Source organism: Coregonus clupeaformis, chromosome 6 (genome assembly GCF_020615455.1).
Source record: "Coregonus clupeaformis isolate EN_2021a chromosome 6, ASM2061545v1, whole genome shotgun sequence".
NCBI classification, from domain to species: domain Eukaryota; kingdom Metazoa; phylum Chordata; class Actinopteri; order Salmoniformes; family Salmonidae; genus Coregonus; species Coregonus clupeaformis.
This window is the reverse complement of record NC_059197.1, coordinates 19,288,071-19,311,145: the sequence shown is the minus strand read 5'-3', so window position 1 is coordinate 19,311,145 and position 23,075 is coordinate 19,288,071. Positions and strand designations below refer to the sequence as shown.

Below are 23,075 nucleotides of genomic sequence, written 5' to 3'. Positions count from 1 at the left end.
CTCTTCCGTAAAGCCCAGCTCTGTGGAGTGTATGGCTTAAAGTGGTCCTATGGACAGATACTCCAATCTCCGATGTGGAGCTTTGCAGCTCCTTCAGGGTTATCTTTGGTCTCTTTGTTGCCTCTCTGATTAATGCCCTCCTTGCCTGGTCTGTGAGTTTTGGTGGGCGGCCCTCTCTTGGCAGGTTTATTGTGGTGCCATATTCTTTTGATTTTTTAAAAATGGATTTAATGGTGCTCCGTGGGATGTTCAAAGTTTCGGATATTTTTTTATAACCCAACCCTGATCTGTACTTTTCCACAACTTTGTCCCTGACCTGTTTGGAGAGCTCTTTGGTCTTCATGGTGCCGCTTGCTTGGTGGTGCCCCTTGCTCAGTGGTGTTGCAGACTCTGGGGCCTTTCAGAACGGGTGTATATATACTGAGATCATGTGACAGATCATGTGACACTTAGATTGCACCCAGGTGGACTAATTATGTGACTTCTGAAGGTAATTGGTTGCACCAGATCTTATTTAGGGGCTTCATAGCAAAGGGGGTGACACCAGGTGAGTAGGCGAGGTGAGTAGTGAGTAGGTGAGTAGGCGAGGTGAGTAGTCATGCTGTACTTCGCTCCGCAGGTAATATGACACATTACATTACAATGGAACGATTTGAACGATTTGATTAGTGTAATGTTGGCTAGCTACATAGTTGTATTTGTATCAAAGATAAAGGTGTAGTATAGAGTAACTATCGAGGTTAGCTAGCCAGCTACATTCGTTCGCAGCGACGCCGTTTTTCAAACAAAGTCAACACCGCAGCCATTGCTAGCTAGCCAACACTACCAGCTACTAGCTAGCAGTACTGTAGCAACTAAATACAATATCCTTTTAGCCAGCTACATTCGTTCGCAGCGACGCCGTTTTTCAAACAGTCATCACCGCAGCCATTGCTAGCTAGCCAACGCTACCAGCTAGCAGTACTATAGCAACTAAATACAATATAAATTTAGCCAGCTACATTCGTTCGCAGCGACGCCGTTTTTCAAACAAAGTCAACACAGCAGCCATTGCTAGCTAGCTAGCCAACACTACCAGCTAAATACAATATCTTTGTGCTAGCTAGCCAACGTTTAATTATTGCTGCGTTATGAAAGGAACTAGACACAGACACGAATTATCTGTTTAGTGTGTTAACACACTATTGGTAGCTTGTTGTAACCAAGTATTGGTGCTAAACCGTGTGTTATTGGATGCTAGCATGCTAGTTAGCTATGGCGTCATAGTTAGCTAGCTGAATAAAGTAATTTACAACAATTCTAATTTCTAAAGTGGAAGTTGGGAGAGTTTTATTCGGGTGTTTCAGTGAAACAATTATAGTCTCTGAGGTGGAAGTTGGGAGAGTTATATTTGGGAGTTGTGGTGAGGGAGGCCCCGCTCTCTCCTGATGTTTAGTTCATTTCATTCCGATCTCCTCTGCATTATTGTAGCCATTTGCTACAGCCTGTCAACTATGCCTCTGCCTATCCCTGTTCTCTCCTCTCCGCACAGGCTACACAAACGCCTCACACCGCGTGGCTGCTGCCTCTCTAACCTGGTGGTCCCTGCACGCACCACACACCTGGAGTTCCAGGTCTCAGGCAGCCTCTGGAACTGCCGTTCTGCTGCCAACAAGGCTGACTTCATCCCAGCCTATGCTACCCTCCAGTCCCTCGACTTCCTGGCGCTGACGGAAACATGGATTACCACTGAAAACACTGCTACTCCTACTGCTCTCTCCTCGTCTGACCATGTGTTCTCGCATACCCCGAGAGCATCTGGTCAGAGGGGTGGTGGCACAGGAATCCTCATCTCTCCCAAGTGGACATTCTCAATTTTTCCCCTAACCCATCTGTCTATCTCCTCATTTGAATTCCATGCTGTCACAGTCACTAGCCCATTTAAGCTTAATATCCTTGTCATCTATCGCCCTCCAGGTTCCCTTGGAGAGTTCATCAATGAGCTTGACGCCTTGATAAGCTCCTTTCCTGAGGATGGCTCACCCTCACAGTTTTGGGGGGATTTCAACCTCCCTACGTCTACATTTGACTCATTTCTCTCTGCCTCCTTCCTTCCATTCCTCTCCTCTTTTGACCTCACCCTCACCGTCCCCCCCTACTCACAAGGCAGGCAATACGCTTGACCTCATCTTTACTAGATGCTGCTCTTCTACTAATCTCACTGCAACTCCCCTCCATGTCTCCGACCACTACTTTGTATCCTTTTCTCTCTCGCTCTCCTCCAACACTACTCACTCTGCCCCTACACAGATGGTAATGCGCCGCCGCAACCTTCGCTCTCTCTCTCCCACTACTCTCTCCTCTTCCATCCTATCATCTCTTCCCTCTGCTCAATCCTTCTCCTCCAATCTCCTGATTCTGCCTCCTCAACCCTCCTCTCCTCCCTTTCTGCATCCTTTGACTCTCTGTGTCCCCTATCCTCCCGGCCGGCTCGGTCCTCCCCTCCAGCTCCGTGGCTTGATGACTCATTGCGAGCTCACAGAACAGAGCTCCGGGCAGCTGAACGGAAATGGAAGAAAACTAGACTCCCTGCCGACCTGGCATCTTTTCACTCCCTCCTCTCTACATTTTCTTCATCTGTTTCTGCTGCTAAGGCCACTTTCTACCACTCTAAATTCCAAGCATCTGCCTCTAACCCTAGGAAGCTCTTTGCCACATTCTCCTCCCTGCTGAATCCTCCCCCCCCCTCCTCCCTCTCTGTGGATGACTTCGTCAACCAATTTGAAAAGAAGGTTGACGACATCCGATCCTCGTTTGTTAAGTCTAATGACACTGCTGGTCCTGCTCACACTGCCCTACCCTATGCTTTGACTTCTTTCTCCCCTCTCTCTCCAGATAAAATCTCGCGACTTGTGACTGCAGGCCGCCCAACAACCTGCCCGCTTGACCCCATCCCCTCCTCTCTTCTCCAGACCATCTCCGGTGACCTTCTCCCCTACCTCACCTCGCTGATCAACTCATCCTTGACCGCTGGCTATGTCCCTTCCGTCTTCAAGAGAGCGAGAGTTGCACCCCTTCTCAAAAAAACCAACACTCGATCCCTCTGATGTCAACAACTACAGACCAGTATCCCTTCTTTCTTTTCTTTCCAAAACTATTGAGCGTGCCGTCTTTAGCCAACTCTCTTGCTATCTCTCTCAGAATGACCTTCTTGATCCAAACCAGTCAGGTTTCAGGACTGGTCATTCAACTGAGACTGCTCTTCTCTGTGTCACGGAGGCTCTCTGCACTGCTAAAGCTAACTCTCTCTCCTCTGCTCTTGTCCTTCTAGACCTGTCTGCTGCCTTTGATACTGTGAACCATCAGATCCTCCTCTCCACCCTCTCCGAGCTGGGCATCTCCGGCGCGGCTCACTCTTGGATTGCGTCCTACCTGACCGGTCGCTCCTACCAAGTGGCGTGGCGAGAAGCTGTCTCCGCACCACGTGCTCTCACCACTGGTGTCCCCCAGGGCTCAGTTCTAGGCCCTCTCCTATTCTCGCTATACACCAAGTCACTTGGCTCTGTCATATCCTCACATGGCCTCTCCTATCATTGCTACGCTGACGATACACAACTAATCTTCTACTTTCCCCCTTCTGATAACCAGGTGGCGAATCGCATCTCTGCATGTCTGGCAAACATATCAGTATGGTTGACGGATCACCACCTCAAGCTAAACCTTGGCAAGACGGAGCTGCTCTTCCTCCCGGGGAAGGACTGCCCGTTCCATGATCTCGCCATCACGGTTGACAACTCCGTTGTGTCCTCCTCCCAGAGTGCGAAGAGCCTTGGCGTGACCCTGGACAACACCCTGTCGTTCTCCGCTAACATCAAGGCGGTGACCCGATCCTGCAGGTTCATGCTCTACAACATTCGGAGAGTACGACCCTGCCTTACACAGGAAGCGGCACAGGTCCTAATCCAGGCACTTGTCATCTCCCGTCTGGATTACTGCAACTCGCTGTTGGCTGGGCTCCCTGCCTGTGCCATTAAAACCCCTACAACTCATCCAGAATGCCGCAGCCCGTCTGGTGTTCAACCTTCCCAAGTTCTCTCACGTCACCCCGCTCCTCCGCACACTCCACTGGCTTCCAGTTGAAGCTCGCATCTGTTACAAGACCATGGTGCTTGCCTATGGAGCTGTGAGGAGAACGGCACCTCCGTACCTTCAGGCTCTGATCAGTCCCTACACCCAAACGAGGGCACTGCGTTCATCCACCTCTGGCCTGCTGGCTCCCCTTCCTCTGCGGAAGCATAGTTCCCGCTCAGCCCAGTCAAAACTGTTCGCTGCTCTGGCACCCCAATGGTGGAACAAGCTCCCTCACGACGCCAGGACAGCGGAGTCACTCACCACCTTCCGGAGACATTTGAAACCCCACCTCTTTAAGGAGTACCTGGGATAGGACAAAGTGGTCCTTCTACCCCCCTAAAAAATAAATAAAATAAAAAATAATAATTGTGAAGTGGTTATCCCACTGGCTATAGGGTGAATGCACCAATTTGTAAGTCGCTCTGGATAAGAGCGTCTGCTAAATGACGTAAATGTAAATGTAAATGTAATACATATGCACGCACCACTTTTCAGTAAAATATTTTTTTGCATTTTTTGAAACAAATTATTTTTTTCATTTCACTTCACCAATTTGGACTATTTTGTGTATGTCCATTACATGAAATCCAAATAAAAATCCATTTAAATTACAGGTTGTAATGCAACAAAATAGGAAAAACGCCAAGGGGGATGAATACTTTTACAAGAGCCCCCTAAGCAAGCTGGTCCTGGGGCTCTGTTCACAAACACAAATAGACCCCACAGAGCCCCAGGACAAAAACACAATTAGACCCAACCAAATCATGAGAAAACTAAAAGATAATTACTTGATACATTGGAATGAATTTACAAAAAAACTGAGCAAACTAGAATGCTATTTGGTCCTAAACAGAGAGTACCCTGTGCCCAACCCTGGCCCCAGTTCAAACAAAGCTGGCTAATGTAGACAGAACTGGGCACAAAGTAGCAAGAAATAGACACAGGAAGACTAACTAGATGACTCCAGTTGAGAGAGATGTGGAGAGACAGGCTGCCATGTCTTGTCTAACTGTGTTCTGTTCCGGAATGTTACAGAACTTCTCCAGACGGTGACTCACAAGAGGTCAACCCCGGTCACAAGGTCACGCTCTGACCCCCTGTCCCTCCTCCAATCATAGCCAGTAATCTGTCCTCAAATTACCCAGCAGCCCCTGCACTCTGCCTCTCACCGCCCCGGCCTCAGCTGAACGTCTCTTTTGTCCAATCAAAGAGCTGCATTCAGGGTCTGGAGACTGACAGTTAGGATGACCTGGCCGACCTTAAGACAGACTCACCTCCTCAGGCGAGAGGGAGCTGCTGCTGTCACCCACCCACACACTGTACATGGACACACACACACACACACACACACACACACACACACACACGTCAGCCCGCTAGACTTGGCCAAGAGTCAGTGTAGCTCCAGACAAACATATCCTCACCGCCAGCTCCCGTTCAACCCCAGAGGAAACACACACACACATTTATTTTTTACTTTTTTACTTTTTTAATTTAACCTTTATTTAACTCAGCAAGTCAGTTAAGAACAAATTCTTATTTACAATGATGGCCTAAAATACTGGTGTTCACACATACTGGTGAAGGAAATGTTTTCAATATAGAGATGGTCTTCATATGTCTAGGTCTAAAATGGTTTAACTGCTCTCTGCATCTAGGCTTTTAGGGAGGTTCTGGGATGAAGGACTTTAGGTGGTGTTCAAGAGGCTCTTAGAGGGAGTGGTCGGTCCAGGCCATCTGAACATCACATCATGTTTTATAGACAGCACACTCGTAAGGACAAGTTGTCCCTCTTTAGTGGTATAGTACATTACAAATTAATATCTTTACTGTGTAGCCTACCTGCTCCAGTTTCCAGTGGAACTCTGCAGGTCTGAAGGTGTCCACCTGGGTGAAGTCTCTCCGGAGCAGGAAGACCAGACGACAGTTATGGACGTAAAGGGAGTAGTGGTGTCTGTTCATCTCTGGAGAGGGGACGAGGAAAGAGAAGAGTGCGTAAAGGTAACACACCTTCCCTAAAATCACCACAACCTTTCAATTAAGACCCCTTCTCTTAAGTGAAGATTAACCTATTCTTGTCAATAGACCACGCCCCTTATCGATAGACCACACCTATCACCATTAGAACATACCCATTCAATGTTCCCACCCCTATCCACACAGCCCTTCACACTCTACTTCTCTCCCAGCCACACCCCTCTCTTCCCTCCTACCTTGCCTCCCCTCTTCTCACCTGTTTTATCAGAGTTGCAGAGCAGGGTCTCTTTCTCCGCCCTCAGTCCAGGATTGGGTCCATGCTTCATCCACGTGGCGATGGTGAACTGATCAGTCAGGATCTGTGGTACCACCTGGTCCGGAATATTCGCCGCTTGCCCCCCGTCAAACCGGAAGATGAGGTCGCTGTCCCGCCCACTGTCCGTCACCAGGGACGCCGTCCAATTGGTGGAGGAGCTGGGGGCGGGGAGAAGGTCTGTGCTGCCCGACGAGGCCCCTGGGTAATTGCACAACAACAAAGAAATATAAATCAACACAGATATACAGATGGTTCAGACTGACCTTGGCTATGATCACTTATGAATAAGCCAGACGGCCAGGCTTAATGTATAAATCGATGTTCAGAGATTGATAGTGGATGTGAGTATTGATTTGTGACAAATGAAACAGACTTTCAGAGGTAGGAGTGGATGAAAGTCATCATAAGAAATGGCCATGCCATGCATACAGTACATACTGCTTTATCTACCTCCATGGATACTAAAAAACCTACAGAACACCATGGTAACGCAAAGAAAGAAGGGATGGTTTGAATTCATGTCATTTTCTGTGTTTATAACTTATAATTCCCCACACAGCCAATCAGACAGGCTGTTACAGCGAAGGAGAGACTATTATGTGATCCTTTCACAGGAAAATAAAAACCGATCGGTCAGAACACCCATTAAATCAATGTATCCTCTTTCCCTTTCTCCCCCTCTCTCATTCTCCCCTCCCCCCCCTCTCTCTCTCTCTCTTTCTCTGTGTGTGTGTGTGTGTGTCTGTGTTTTCAAAGCCCACTCCATCATTCTCCTCACTCAATTATCTCAACATTCTTTTTCCTGAAAGATTCTTGATGAACATAATTCTGGCCTTGTCACAGTGCTCCTCTGCAGCGCTAACATGCCCTGACTAACATACAGCTCAATTGACTTTTGTGCCCTCACTCCCACTATAATAGTGAAGGTTTTAAGTAATGCCTTATTACACATGCATAACACATTTATAAATGGTTTATAACACAGCTATTACACGGTGACGGTAGTACTTCCAAAACACAGCAAGGCTCCAAATAAACCACGTTGATACAATATGACCCATCCCTCTGCTATATCTCTTCATCCAGACAGACAATTGAAACATGCATCTGTTTATTTTATGCTAATAACAGGACATTAGTGTATTAATGAATGTTTTTTCCCTGCCTGTCTTTAAAGCCCTGTTTCTCCCCGCCTGCTATTCATGGCTGTGTAGAGGTTTTGACATGCAGTGACTAGATTCTGGGAGTAAATAGATGCTTGGAGCCCTGCCCAGAATTCTGTTTAGAGATGTCTTTGTACATTATCTAAAATTGATTGTGCTTTAAAAAAGCAATTACAATTTATTCTATTTGGTATCAGATAATGATTATGGGACGCTTTGAAAAGGCTCTTTAGCGGTAAACCATGCATACAGAGGGAACTGGAAGGGAGAGCGGGAGGGAGGGAGGGAAGGAGGGAGGGAGGGAAGAGGGAGTTATGCATTCAGATAAGGGTCTGACGATGACTCCTTCCACCCACCACCACACCTCACTGTGTGCAGAATGAAAGAGGTAGCGGCAGCAGTAGAGCTGATGTTTCTCTGTCGTGTTCTCTGTACAAACACAGAGGTGTAGACCGGCTCTTCACTGAGGAGACAGCTAGCTCAAGCAGCTAATACTCTCGCTCTGTCACATCATTGACAGCAGCACAGCTTAAAGTCTGCATTCTGCTGCCTTCATTTAACACACAGCTTTACCAACAGACAAGACAAGAGGAAGAAGACCTGGTCTGAGGAGTTTAACTGGTGTTCTTATTAAGTTCTCTATAGTCTGATGATTTTTAGAGTGGCTCTGTTCTGTTATGCAACAAATCTCTAATTGTAAATCAAGTGAAGTGCATCGACTAACCTATGGCCATTTATAGAGAAATACACTATACTATATATATAAAAGTATGTGGACACCCCTTCAAATTAGTGGATTTGGCTATTTCAGCCAAACTTGTTGCTGACAGGTATATAAAATCAAGCACACAGCCATGCAATCTCCATAGACAAACTTTGGCAGTAGAATGGCCTTACTGAAGAGCTCAGTGACTTTCAATGTGGCACCGTCATAGGATGCCACCTTTCCAACAAGTCAGTTCGTCAAATTTCTGCCCTGCTAGAGCTGTAAGTGCTGTTATTGTGAAGTGGAAACGTCTAGGAGCAACAATGGCTCAGCCGCGAAGTTGTAGGCCACACAAGCTCACAGGACGGAGACCGCCGAGTGCTGAAGCACGTAGTTTGTCCTCGGTTGCAACCCTCACTACCGAGTTCCAAACTGCCTCTGGAAGCTACGTCAGCACAAGAAATGTTCGTCGGGAGCTTCATGAAATGGGTTTCCATGGCAGAGCAGCCGCACACAAGCCTAAGATCACCATGCGCAATGCCAAGCGTCGGCTGGTGTGGTATAAAGCTCGCCACCATTGGACTCTGGAGCAGTGGAAACGTGTTCTCTGGAGTGATGAATCACGCCTCACCAGGAGAATGCTACCTGCCCCAATGCATAGTGCAAACTGTAAAGTTTGGTGGAGGAGGAATAATGGTCTAGGGCTGTTTTTCATGGTTCGGGCTAGGCCCCTTAGTTCCAGTGAAGGGAAATCTTAACGCTACAGCATACAATGACATTCTAGATGATTCTGTGCTTCCAACTTTGAGGCAACAGTTTGGGGAATGCCCTTTCCTGTTTCAGCATGACAATGCCCCCGTGCACAAAGCGAGGTCCATATAGAAATGGTTTGTCGAGATCGGTGTGGCTGAACTTGACTGGCCTGCACAGAGCCCTGACCTCAACCCCATTGAACACCTTTGGGATGAATTGGAACGCCGACTGTGATCCTAATCGCCCAACATCAGTGCCTGACCTCACTAATGCTCTTGTGGCTGAATGGAAGCAAGTCCCCGCAGCAATGTTCCAACATCAAGTGGAAAGCCTTCCCAGAAGAGCGGAGGCTGTTATAGCAGAAAAGGGGAGACCAACACCATATTAATGTCCATGATTTTGGAATGAGATTTTCGATGAGCAGGTGTCCACATACTTTTCGTCATGTGGTGTATGTATCCCATGAGGTACGTACCACAGAGTTTCTGCAAGGACTTCTCAGAGTAGGTCTCCCGGTCGCAGCCCTTCCCAATATGGCTGGTCTGTAGCTCCACCGTGGTCCTCACTGAGGAGAGAGGCCCTCCACACGTCTCCAGATGCATCTTGGGAAACAGCTGTTTGCTGCCTGTGCCTGGCTCATAGTCCACTCTTTTGTCCCAGCCTAGGAAAGACACAAGACACAATGGTTAGGGATGGGGGAGTGTGTGTGTATGAAAGAGAATGAGAGAGCGATATAAAGAGAGAATGAGAGAGAGAGATAAAGAGAGAGAATGAGAGTGAGAGAATGCGAGAGAATGAGAGAGAGAGATAAAGAGAGAGAATGAGAGAGAGATAAAGAGAGATAATTAGAGAGAGAGAATGAGAGAGAGAATAAGAGAGAGAGAATGAGAGAGAGAGAATGAGAGAGAATGAGAGAGAGAGAGAGAATGAGAGAGAGAGATAAAGAGAGAGAATGAGAGCGAGAGATAGAGAGAATGAGAGAGAGAGAATGAGAGAGAATGCGAGAGAGAGATAGAGAGAATGAGAGAGAGATGAGAGAGAATGAGAGAGAATGAGAGAGAGAGAATGAGAGAGAATGAGAGAGAGAGTTAAAGAGAGAGAATGAGAGAGAGAGACACATAGTTTCTAAACTCTGGTGTCCAAACACCCAGCGCGCATCAAAACCAAATGTCTACCTGGCCTACCACTCCACCCTGGACATGAACAGCCTTTACGACCAGGTCCACCTATACAAGGCAGCAGTGCCCACCTTCGCCCGGACCCTAAAGGATATCACCCTCAACTGCAGACCCAACACCTCACACAGGTCGCAACAGACAACAGATCAACAGACATCCCGCCCAGACCAGCAAGACACTCTCCCAGACCTGTGGGTTAGGGTTAGGGTTAGGGTTAGGGTTAGGGTTAGGGTTAGGGTTAGGGTTAGGGTTAGGGTTAGGGTTAGGGTTAGGGTTAGACATTGTCATCCTACAAGAAACATGGTATAGAGGAGACGGACCCACTGGTTTCCCTCTAGGTTAAAGAGAGCTGGTAGTCCCATCCACCAAACTACCAGGTGTGAAACAGGGAAGGGACTCAGGGGGTATGCTAATTTGGTATAGAGCAGACCTAACTCACTCTATTAAATTAATCAAAACAGGAACATTTTACATTTGGCTAGAAATTCAAAAGGAAATTATCTCAACAGAGAAAAATATCCTCCTGTGTGCTACCTATATCCCCTCACTAGAATCCCCATACTTTAATGAAGACAGCTTCTCCATCCTGGAGGGGGTAATCAATCATTTCCAGACCCAGGGACATGTACTAGTCTGTGGCGACCTAAATGCCAGAACTGGACAAGAACCTGACACCCTCAGCACACAGGGGGACAAACACCTACCTGGAGGTGACAGCATTCCCTCCCCCATATGCCCCCCTAGGCACAACTACGACAACATAACCAACGAAAATGGGTCACAACTCCTGCAGCTCTGTCGCACACTGGGTATGTACATAGTCAATGGTAGGCTTCGAGGGGACTCCTATGGTAGGTACACCTATAGCTCATCTCTTGGCAGTAGTACAGTAGACTACTTTATCACTGACCTCACCCCAGAGTCTCTCAGAGCATTCACAGCCAGCCCACTGACACCCCTATCAGACAACAGCAAAATCACAGTCTACTTGAACAGAGCAATACTCAATCATGAGGCATCAATGCCAAAGTAACTGAATAATATTAAGAAATACTATAGATGGAAGGAAAGTAGTGTCGAAACCTACCAAAAAACTATTAGGCAACAACAAATTCAATCCCTTTTAGACAACTTCCTGGACAAAACGTTCCACTGTAATAGTGAAGGTGTAAACTTGGCAGTAGAAAACCTAAACAGTATATTTGACCTCTCAGCTTCCCTATCAAATCTAAAAAGCTCTAACAGAAAACCGAAGAAAAGTAACAACAGTGACAAATGGTCTGATGAAGAATGAAAGAACCTAAGAAAGAAATTGAGAAACCTATCCAACCAAAAACATAGATCCCAGAAAACCTGAGCCTACGCCTTCAGTATGGTGAATCACTAAAACAATACAGAAATACACTACAGAAAAAGAAGGAACAGCATGTGAGAAATCAGCTCAATGTAATTGAAGAATCCATAGACTCTAACCACTTCTGGGAAAATTGGAACACACTAAACAAACAACAACACCAAGAGCTATCTATCCAAAACGGAGATGTATGGGTAAACCACTTCTCCAATCTTTTTGGCCCTATAACAAAGAACAAACAGCAAAAATATATATATGATCAAATGCAAATCTTAGAATCAACTGTTAAAGACTACCAGAACCCACTGGATTCTCCAATTACATTGAATTAACTACAGAACAAAATATAAACCCTCCAACACAAAAAGGCCTGTGGAGTTGATGGTATCCTCAATGAAATGATAAAATATACAGAACACAAATTCCAATTGGCTATACTTAAACTCTTTAACATCATCCTTAGCTCTGGCATCTTCCCCAATATTTGGAACCAAGGACTGATCACCCCAACCCACAAAAGTGGAGACAAATTTGACCCCAATAACTACCGTGGGATATGAGTCAACAGCAACCTTGGGAAAATCCTCTGCATTATCATTAACAGCAGACTAGTTAATTTCCTTAGTGAAAACAACGTACTGAGCAAATGTCAAATTGGCTTTTTACCAAATTACCGTACGACAGACCACGTATTCACCCTGCACACCCTAATTGACAAACAAACAAACCAAAGCAAAGGCAAAGTCTTCTCATGCTTTGTTGATTTCTAAAAGCTTTTGAGGGTCTGCTATACAAATTGATGGAAAGTGGTGTTGGGGGAAAAACATACAACATTATAAAATCCATGTACACAAACAACAAGTGTGCGGTTAAAATTGGCAAAAAACACACACATTTCTTTCCACAGGGTCGTGGGGTGAGACAGGGATGCAGTTTAAGCCCCACCCTCTTCAACATATATATCAACGAATTGGCGAGGGCACTAGAACAGTCTGAAGTCAAATGTCTACTGTTTGCTGATGAACTGGTGCTTCTGTCCCCAACCAAGGAGGGCCTACAGCAGCACCTAGATCTTCTGCACAGATTCTGTCAGACCTGGGCCCTGACAGTAAATCTCAGTAAGACAAAAATAATGGTGTTCCAAAAAAGGTCCAGTTGCCAGGACCACAATTACAAATTCCATCTAGACACCGTTGCCCTAGAGCACACAAAAAACTGTACATACCTCGGCCTAAACATCAGCGCCACAGGTAACTTCCACAAAGCTGTGAACGATCTGAGAGACAAGGCAAGAAGGGCCTTCTATGCCATCAAAAGGAACATGAAATTTGACATACCAATTAGGATCTGGCTAAAAATACTTGAATCAGTTATAGAACCCATTGCCCTTTATGGTTGTGAAGTCTGGGGTCCGCTCACCAACCAAGAATTCACAAAATGGGACAAACACCAAATTGAGACTCTGCTCAAAAATATCCTCTGTGTACAACGAAAAACACAAAATAATGCACGCAGAGCAGAATTAGGCCAATACCCGCTAATTATCAAAATCCAGAAAAGAGCCGTTAAATTCTATAACCACTTAAAAGGAAGTGAATCCCAAACCTTCTATAACAAAGCCATCACCTACAGAGATATGAACTTGAAGAGTCCCCTAAGTAAGCTGGTCCTGGGGCTCTGTTCACGAACACAAACAGACCCCACAGACCCCCGGGCCAACAACAACACAATTAGACCCAACCAAATCATGAGAAAACAAAAAGAGAATTACTTGACACATTGGAAAGAATTAACAAAAAAACTGAACAAATTAGAACGCTATTTGGCTCTAAACAGAGAGTACACAGTGGCAGAATACCTGATCACTATGACTGACCCAAACTTAAGGAAAGCTTTGACTATGTACAGATTCAGTGAGCATAGCCTTGCTATTGAGAAAGGCCGCCGTAGGCAGACCTGGCTCTCAAGAGAAGACAGGCTATATGCACACTGCCCACAAAATGAGGTGGAAACTGAGCTGCATTTCCTAACCTCCTGCCAAATGTATGACCATATTAGAGACACATATTTCCCTCAGATTACAGAGATCCACAAAGAATTTGAAAACAAACCCAATTTTGATAAACTCCCTTATCTACTGGGTGAAAATCCACAGTGTGCCATCACAGCTGCAAGATTTGTGACCTGTTGCCATAAGAAAAGGGCAACCAGTAAAGAACAAACACCATTGTAAATACAACCCATATTTATGTTTATTTATTTTCCCATTTGTACTTGAACTATTTGCACATTGTTACAACACTGTATATACATAATATGACATTTGAAATGTCTTTATTCTTTTGGAACTTCTGAGTGTAATGTTTACTGTTAATATTGATTGTTTATTTCACTTTTGTTTACTATATACTTCACTTGCTTTGGCAATGTTAACATTTACATTTACGTCATTTAGCAGACGCTCTTATCCAGAGCGACTTACAGTTAGTGAACACATATATATATATATGTATATATTTTTTTCATACTGGCCCCCCGTGGGAATCAAACCCACAACCCTGGCGTTGCAAACGCCATGCTCTATCAACTGAGCTACATCCCTGCCGGCCATTCCCTCCCCTAACCTGGACGACGCTGGGCCAATTGTGCGCCGGCCATTAACATACGTTTCCCATGCCAATAAATACCTTAAATTGAATTGAATTGATTTGAGAGATAAAGAGAGAGAATGAGAGAGAGAGATAAAGAGAGAATGAGAGAGAGAGATATAGAGAGAATGAGAGAAAGATAGAGAGAATGAGAGAAAGATCAAGAGAGAGAATGAGAGAGAGAGATAAAGAGAGAGAATGAGAGAGAGATATAGAGAGAGAATGAGAGAAAGATAGAGAGAGAATGAGAAAGATAAAGAGAGAGAATGAGAGCAAATGAGAGAGAGAGAATGAGAGAGAATGAAAGAGAGAATGAGAGAGAATGAGAGAGAGAGATAAAGAGAGCGATCTTGGTGTGTGAATATGTGGTCCCTCGAGCCGGACAACAGGTGAAAATTGCATTGTCTGAAGCCCTGACCTATTCTTGTTTCACATCATGTTAACTTCTACTTGTTGCTCCAGATTTCCTTGTGATTTTCACAATGCATGGTTTTGTGCCCATTCCTGCCTTGTAGGTCCCCCATAAAAAAGTGACAGCCCATTTCAGAGTTTTATGCGGTCAATAAAATGCCTAATAATGTGAATCAATGGCGCTATCCACTGTACAGTACTGGGCTCACTAAATCACTGTGACAGTAATGTAGAGAGCGTTCAGCCAGACCAGCTCGCACACAGTGCAGCGTGTGTTTGTGTGTTTTCTAGTCACCTTGGTTGCTGCATGCTTTTGTGTGTACAGTATGGTGTGTGTGTGTATTTGTGTGTTTTTCAGTTTGGGTATTTTGAGATGCACTGCATTTCTATGTGTGTGTGTGTGTGTGTGTGCGTGTGCATGTGTATGTGTGTGTGTGTGTGTGTGTTACTGTGTGTGGTGCGGTGTGTGCATTTGTAGTGTCTATTCAGCAGTGTGTGAAACTAAGAGAAACAGGCAGCAAGAGAGAGGCAGGCAGAAAGAAGCAGGCAGGTAGGTCTGAACATGAACCAGAGCTGAAGGCAACACTGACTGGATAAGAAGGGAAACAGCTAATTGCTGCCCTCTGGACTGTTAAATCTGCCACGTTCACTTCCTCACACACACACACACACACACACACACTCCTTGCACTCGTTTACACAAATACACACCACCAACAGCTGCTGTAGTTTTTTTTACTTCAGTATTGCCTGCAGGGCTGTGGGCTACAGTGGTTTTGTTGTGGTCTGCATTTCTTGCTTTTTTTCAGTCCAGAAAATGACTTGGCACGTTTGGCTCATCAGAGCCCATATTCCTGCTCACATAGTAGTGCTGAGCGATTAGTGCTATTTGATGTCGGTTCGGTTTCGGTTAGATTATTTAAAAAAGATTTCAGCTGTTGTGTATATTACCTTTGTTTAATTTGAGGACATTATTATTTGATTCCAAGTCATCATCTCATCTCTATAGAGCTGCTGCCTATGCTGTCAGAAAAAAATCTATATTTTAGTAGTTCTTCACAGAAAATAAGGCATACTTTTATGACTTCTGAATACAAACTAGGCCTATCAATCACCTAGATCATGTATTTACAGGTAGAGATACCTCGGTTAATTTAAGTTAATCACTCAGCACTATCATATAAGTTCATATTCCTGCTCATAAAGGTTCATATACACACTCATTACGACATTACCATACTCATATAGAAGATGATTGAGGTTAGTGATGGCAAGGCGGTGAATGTGGGGCCCTGCAGGGACTCTGTGTGACTGAGCTGTTCCATTTGTGTCCCTGCTAAATAATTTACTCCTATTCATGAGGCACTGCATGGCACCGCTGCTCGCTCTGCCTCGCGCCGTGCTACAAAAAAAACATGTACACACAGAAACACAGACACACAGACACACACACATACACACATACAAACAGACACATACACACACAGACAGACAGACAGACAGACAGACAGACAGACAGACAGACAGACAGACAGACAGACAGACAGACAGACAGACAGACAGACAGATAAACAGATAAACACACAGACACACTGCGAATCATATTGTTACCGGTAGTGTGAGTAATAAGAAGCTATTCCATCTTTGCAGAGCTCTTTCTTTAACACAGTATACACACTGCAGGACTCACTGAGGGAGAGAGGAGATGAAGGAAGCAGGATGAAATGGACCCGGACTATTGGACACTGACTGGACTCTACATACATGTTTACACTGACACTCCAACACACACACGCACGCACACACACACACACACGCACACACACACACACACACACACACACACACACACACACACACACACACACACACACACACACACACACACACACACACACACACACACACACACACACACACACACACACACACACACACACACACACACACACACACACACACTCTCCACATACACTGTTGCTACTCTGTTTATTATCTATCCTGATTGCCTAGTCACTTTTACCCTTACCTACATGTAAATTTTACCTCATCTACCTCGAAACCCTGCACATTGGCTCGGTACCAGTACTCCTTGTATATAGCCTCGTTATTGTTATTTATTGTTACTATTTTCTAGTTTTATTAGCTAATTTTCATACTTTTTAACTCTGCATTGTTGGAAATAAGCTCGTAAGTAAGCATTTCACGGTAAAGTCTACACCTGTTGTATTCGGCGCTCGTGACAAATACAATTTTATTAGCTTTTTATTTGGAAACCTGTGGGATGTGACTGTGTGTGTGTGTGTGTGTGTGTGTGTGGATGTGCATGTGTTTAACTATACTTGTAGGGACCAGAAGTCCCCACAAGAATAGTAAACAAACGAGGATGTTACACTGTAATACACTACCTTATAGATGTTACACTGTAATACACCACCTTATAGATGTTACACTGTAATACACCACCTTATAGATGTTACACTGTAATACACCACCTTATAGATGTTACACTGTAATACACTACCTTATAGATGTTACACTGTAATACACTACCTTATAGATGTTACACTGTAATACACCACCTTATAGATGTTACACTGTAATACACCACCTTATCGATGTTACACTGTAATACACTACCTCTCATAGATGTTACACTGTAATACACTACCTTATAGATGTTACACTGTAATACACTACCTTATCGATGTTACACTGTAATACACTACCTCTCATAGATGTTAAATACTCAATGTGCTTTCTCTGCATTCACTATAGCATTACTTCTACATTCTTATCCACCAGCACCACACCTCTGTTTCCCACAGTTCCTCTTTTTCCCATGGCTAGGGATTGTAGAAAAGAAAAAGAGAGGAGGGAGAGTGAGATACTGTAGAGAGAACATAGGGAGAGAGAGATACTGTAGAGAGAAAAGAGGGAGAGAGAGATACTGTAGAGAGTAAAGAGGGAGAGAGAGATACTGTAGAGAGGACAGAGGGAGAGAGATATACTGTAGAGAGAAAAGAGGGAGAGAGAGAGATACTTTAGAGAGAAAATAGGGAGAAAGAGATACTGTAGAGAGTAAAGAGGGAGAGAGATACTGTAGAAAGAAAAGAGGGAGAGAGAGAGATACTGTAGAGAGAAAAGAGGGAGAGAGAGAGACTGTAGAGAGTAAAGAGGGAGAGAGAGAGATACTGTAGAGAGAAAAGAGGGAGAGAGATACTGTAGAGAGAAAAGAGGGAGAGAGAGATACTTTAGAGAGAAAAGAAGGAGAGAGAGAGATACTGTAGAGAGAAAAGAGGGAGAGAGATACTGTAGAGAGAAAAGAGGGAGAGAGAGATACTTTAGAGAGAAAAGAAGGAGAGAGAGAGATACTGTAGAGAGAAAGGAGGGAGATAGATACTGTAGAGAGAAAAGAGGGAGAGAGAGATACTGTAGAGGGAAAAGAGGGAGAGAGATACCGTATAGAGAAAAGAGGGAGAGAGAGAGATACTCAAGAGAGAAAAGAGGGAGAGAGAGATACTGTAGAGAGAAAAGAGGGAGAGAGAGATACTGTAGAGAGAAAAGAGGGAGAGAGGGAGATACTGTAGAGAGAAAAGAGGGAGAGAGATACTGTAGAGAGAAAAGAGGGAGATAGATACTGTAGAAAGAAAAGAGGGAGAGAGAGAGATACTGTAGAGAGAAAAGAGGGAGAGAGAGATATACTGTAGAGAGTAAAGAGGGAGAGAGAGAGATACTGTAGAGAGAAAAGAGGGAGAGAGAGATACTTTAGAGAGAAAAGAGGGAGAGAGAGAGATACTGTAGAGAGAAAAGAGGGAGAGAGATACTGTAGAGAGAAAAGAGGGAGAGAGAGATACTGTAGAGGGAAAAGAGGGAGAGAGATACCGTATAGAGAAAAGAGGGAGAGAGAGAGATACTCAAGAGAGAAAAGAGGGAGAGAGAGATACTGTAGAGAGAAAAGAGGGAGAGAGAGATACTGTAGAGAGAAAAGAGGGAGAGAGGGAGATACTGTAGAGAGAAAAGAGGGAGAGAGATACTGTAGAGAGAAAAGAGGGAGAGAGATACTGTAGAGAGAAACGAGGGAGAGTGAGAGATACTGTAGAGAGAAAAGAGGGAGATAGATACTTTAGAGAGAAAAGAGGGAGAGAGATATACTGTAGAGAGAAAAGAGGGAGAGAGAGATACTGTAGAGAGAAAAGAGGGAGAGAGAGAGATACTGTAGAGAGAAAAGAGGGAGAGAGATATACTGTAGAGAGAAAAGAGGGAGAGAGATATACTGTAGAGAGAAAAGAGGGAGAGAGAGATACTGTAGAGAGAAAAGAGGGCGAGAGATATACTGTAGAGAGAAAAGAGGGAGAGAGAGATACTGTAGAGAGAAAAGAGGGCGAGAGATATACTGTAGAGAGAAAAGAGGGGGAGAGATACTTTAGAGAGAAAAGAGGGCGAGAGAGATACTGTAGAGAGAAAAGAGGGAGAGAGAGAGATACTGTAGAAAGAAAAGAGGGGGAGAGATACTTTAGAGAGAAAATAGGGAGAGAGGAGTGGTAGGAGAACGATTATAAATGTGTGAGGCAGATTATGTGTCACTGTAGCTACATTTCCATCCAATTGGTTACAGATTTTCATGCAAATGTTCTAAAAATCCACATAAAGAAAAGATGTGCATTTCCACCAAACTGACTTATTTGTTGTGGACAAAACTCAGTGCGTGATGACATAGTACACACAAAAACTACTTTTTCGCTTATGGTTTCATGTACCGGGATAAAAATCTAAAGTTCTAGTGTTACCAGTAATGTCAGAGTGACTGTGTTTGTCAGTGTGTGGGTCAGTGTGTGAGTGTGTGAGTGTGTGTGTGTGTTTGTGTGTGCGTGTAGGAATGTTGTAGGAATGTTGACAGTGTGTTTGAGTATGTCAGGGACCATCATTATCGTAAGTCTCCTCAACCTAGTCCTTCCATCAGCCCAAGAGAATTTCCATTTTAAAGAGCACTCTCTCCCTCTTTATCCTGTCCTCTAGCTCTTTGTCTCTCCTCTCTTCTCCTCTCCTTTTTACCTCCATCCACTCAGCCACCATCCATCTTTCTATTTTAGAGAGCACTCTCTCTCTCTCTCCATCTTCTCCTTCATACCTCTGCCTCCATCGCTCTCGCTCTGCCTTCAAGCCTTTATGTTGAAGCTTTCGTGTCATTGGTGATGTTCTTTTAAAAAGTGTCCTCTTTTTGTTCTTGAGTGGAGGAATTGCTCTTAGCATTGGTTGCTTGACAAAAAGCTATCAATGGGAAAGTTGGGCCCTAGAAACCAACCCAAAGTTAAAGACACAAGTAAAACGAGACATAATGTTTTAGCCATCAAAACACTGAGTAAAACCTTTAGACAATAAGCTGCTCTTCAGTAAAAGATTAACACCTGATTCACTGATTCATTCCTTTACATCCTGTGTTTTCTTTGTTGATACCACTCGAGTCATAAGAGCTTAACATTATAAAGGTATTATCCAGGTTCTGGTAAGCTTAGATCTGATTGTTCAAACTCTCTCTTCAAAGTTTAAGTAGAGAGCTGTGCTATGACAACATCGGGTCTTGCTGCAGAACCTTCCCTTGACTGCAAATTACAAGAACAGATCACTTTGGGGTCATACAGTAGGTTAACAGAATGTGTAATTTAGCCTATTAAACACAAAAAACGATGTTTCAAGTGTGAATTAGGCAGGTCTGATGCCCAAAAAGAAAGGATATTATTGCCTACTTCAACCATTTTTATTTTAGCAAAAAAACATTTTCTGTAGTTCCAATATTTAGCTACACCACTACATGGCAACAAAAAGTAATTAACTACTAAAAACACTATCTAGATTTGAATTTAGTTCAACTACCACCAAGCTACTGCAAAATGTAGTTAAATTACTAGTTGAGCTACATGTAGTTCACTACTCCCCAACACTGGTAATTATCCTCTATCAGTTTCACCTTGGAGCACCACTTCACCGGAAACTACAATCTTAACTTGGAACAAACTCAAATCTACGACTGGGGATGGAATTCTGAGAATGTAATCACTCTTAGAGGTGTGTGAGTATGTGAATGTGATTGATGGTGTGTGTGTGTGTGCCTATGGATCTGATCTAAACTTCATTATATACCTCCCTGTTTTTAAAGAGCCCTTCTTCACCCTGACAGAAAGAGGTGAACCCAGGTCAACCCCTCTTCCATCCTTTCTCCCTCCATCCTTCACAATCAGTCAACCTCTGAGACCAGGTGACTACGGAGCATAGGAGGTTGGTGTACCTTAACTGGGGAGGGTGTGCAAAGCTGTCATCAAGGCAAAGGGTGGCTATTTGAAGAATCTCAAATATAAAATATATTTTGATTTTTTTAACACTTTTTTGGTTACTACATGATTCCATACAGTGAGGGAAAAAAGTATTTGATCCCCTGCTGATTTTTGTACATTTGCCCACTGACAAAGAAATTATCAGTCTATAATTTTAATGTTAGGTTTATTTGAAAAAATCAAGAAAAACGCATGTCAAAAATGTTATAAATTGATTTGCATTTTAATGAGGGAAATAAGTATTTGACCCCCTCTCAATCAGAAAGATGTCTGTCTCCCAGGTGTCTTTTATACAGGTAACGAGCTGAGATTAGGAGCACACTCTTAAAGGGAGTGCTCCTAATCTCAGTTTGTTACCTGTATAAAAGACACCTGTCCACAGAAGCAATCAATCAATCAGATTCCAAACTCTCCACCATGGCCAATACCAAAGAGCTCTCCAAGGATGTCAGGGACAAGATTGTAGACCTACACAAGGCTGGAATGGGCTACAAGACCATCGCCAAGCAGCTTGGTGAGAAGGTGACAACAGTTGGTGCGATTATTCGCAAATGGAAGAAACACAAAAGAACTGTCAATCTCCCTCGGCCTGGGGCTCCATGCAAGATCTCACCTCGTGGAGTTGCAATGATCATGAGAACGGTGAGGAATCAGCCCAGAACTACACGGGAGGATCTTGTCAATGATCTCAAGGCAGCTGGGACAGTGGTCACCAAGAAAACAATTGGTAACACACTACACCGTGAAGGACTGAAATCCTGCAGTGCCCGCAAGGTCCCCCTGCTCAAGAAAGCACATATACATGCCCGTCTGAAGTTTGCCAATGAACATCTGAATGATTCAGAGGAGAACTGGGTGAAAGTGTTGTGGTCAGATGAGACCAAAATGGAGCTCTTTGGCATCAACTCAACTCGCTGTGTTTGGAGGTGGAGGAATGCTGCCTATGACCCCAAGAACACCATCCCCACCGTCAAACATGGAGGTGGAAACATTATGCTTTGGGGTTGTTTTTCTGCTAAGGGGACAGGACAACTTCACCGCATCAAAAGGACGATGTACGGGGCCATGTACCGTCAAATCTTGGGTGAGAACCTCCTTCCCTCAGCCAGGGCATTGAAAATGGGTCGTGGATGGGTATTCCAGCATGACAATGACCCAAAACACATGGCCAAGGCAACAAAGGAGTGGCTCAAGAAGAAGCACATTAAGGTCCTGGAATGGCCTAGCCAGTCTCAAGACCTTAATCCCATAGAAAATATGTGGAGGGAGCTGAAGGTTCGAGTTGCCAAACGTCAGCCTCGAAACCTTAATGACTTGGAGAAGATCTGCAAAGAGGAGTGGGACAGAATCCCTCCTGAGATGTGTGCAAACCTGGTGGCCAACTACAAGAAACGTCTGACCTCTGAGATTGCCAACAAGGGTTTTGCCACCAAGTGCTAAGTCATGTTTTTGCAGAGGGGTCAAATACTTATTTCCCTCATTAAAATGCAAATCAATTTATAACATTTTTGACATGCGTTTTTCTAGATTTTTTTGTTGTTATTCTATCTCTCACTGTTCAAATAAACCTACCATTAAAATTATAGACTGATCATTTCTTTGTCAGTGGGCAAATGTACAAAATCAGCAGGGGATTAAATACTTTTTTTCCCTCACTGTATGTGTTATTTCATAGTTTTGATGTCCTCACTATTTTTCTACAATGTAGAAAATAATATTTTGTGTAAGGGCTATTTGACCAAGAAGGAGAGTGATGGAGTGCTGCATCAGATGACCTGGCCTCCACAATCACCCAACCTCAAAACAATTGAGATGGTTTGAGTTGAGTTGGACTGCAGAGTGAAGGAAAAGCAGCCAACAAGTGCTCAGCATATGTGGGAACTCCTTCAAGACTGTTGGAAAAACATTCCAGGTGACTACCTCATGAAGCTGGTTGAGAGAATGTAAAGCCGTCATCAAGGCATAGGGTGGCGACTTTGAAGAATCTCAAATATAAAATATATTTTGATTTGTTTAACACTATTTTGGTTACTACATGATTCCATATGTGTTATTTCATAGTTTTGATATCTTCACTATTATTCTACAATGTAGAAAATAGTAAAAGAGTTTTAAAAAATACAGTAT

The 23,075-nt window shown here is 44.1% G+C and overlaps 1 protein-coding gene across 1 annotated transcript in view; it reads right to left on the bottom strand.

Annotated features, from left to right (window-relative positions):
- LOC121567698 (calsyntenin-2) overlaps nucleotides 1-23,075 on the bottom strand; it is a 405,076-nt gene that overhangs the window by 84,924 nt on the left and 297,077 nt on the right. The window contains exons 6-8 of the mRNA XM_041877918.2: nucleotides 9,501-9,686; nucleotides 6,344-6,601; nucleotides 5,953-6,074 (exon numbers count right to left, since the gene is read on the bottom strand). Coding sequence (XP_041733852.1) covers nucleotides 5,953-6,074; nucleotides 6,344-6,601; nucleotides 9,501-9,686 — 566 coding nt within the window. The remainder of the gene's footprint in view (nucleotides 1-5,952; nucleotides 6,075-6,343; nucleotides 6,602-9,500; nucleotides 9,687-23,075) is intronic.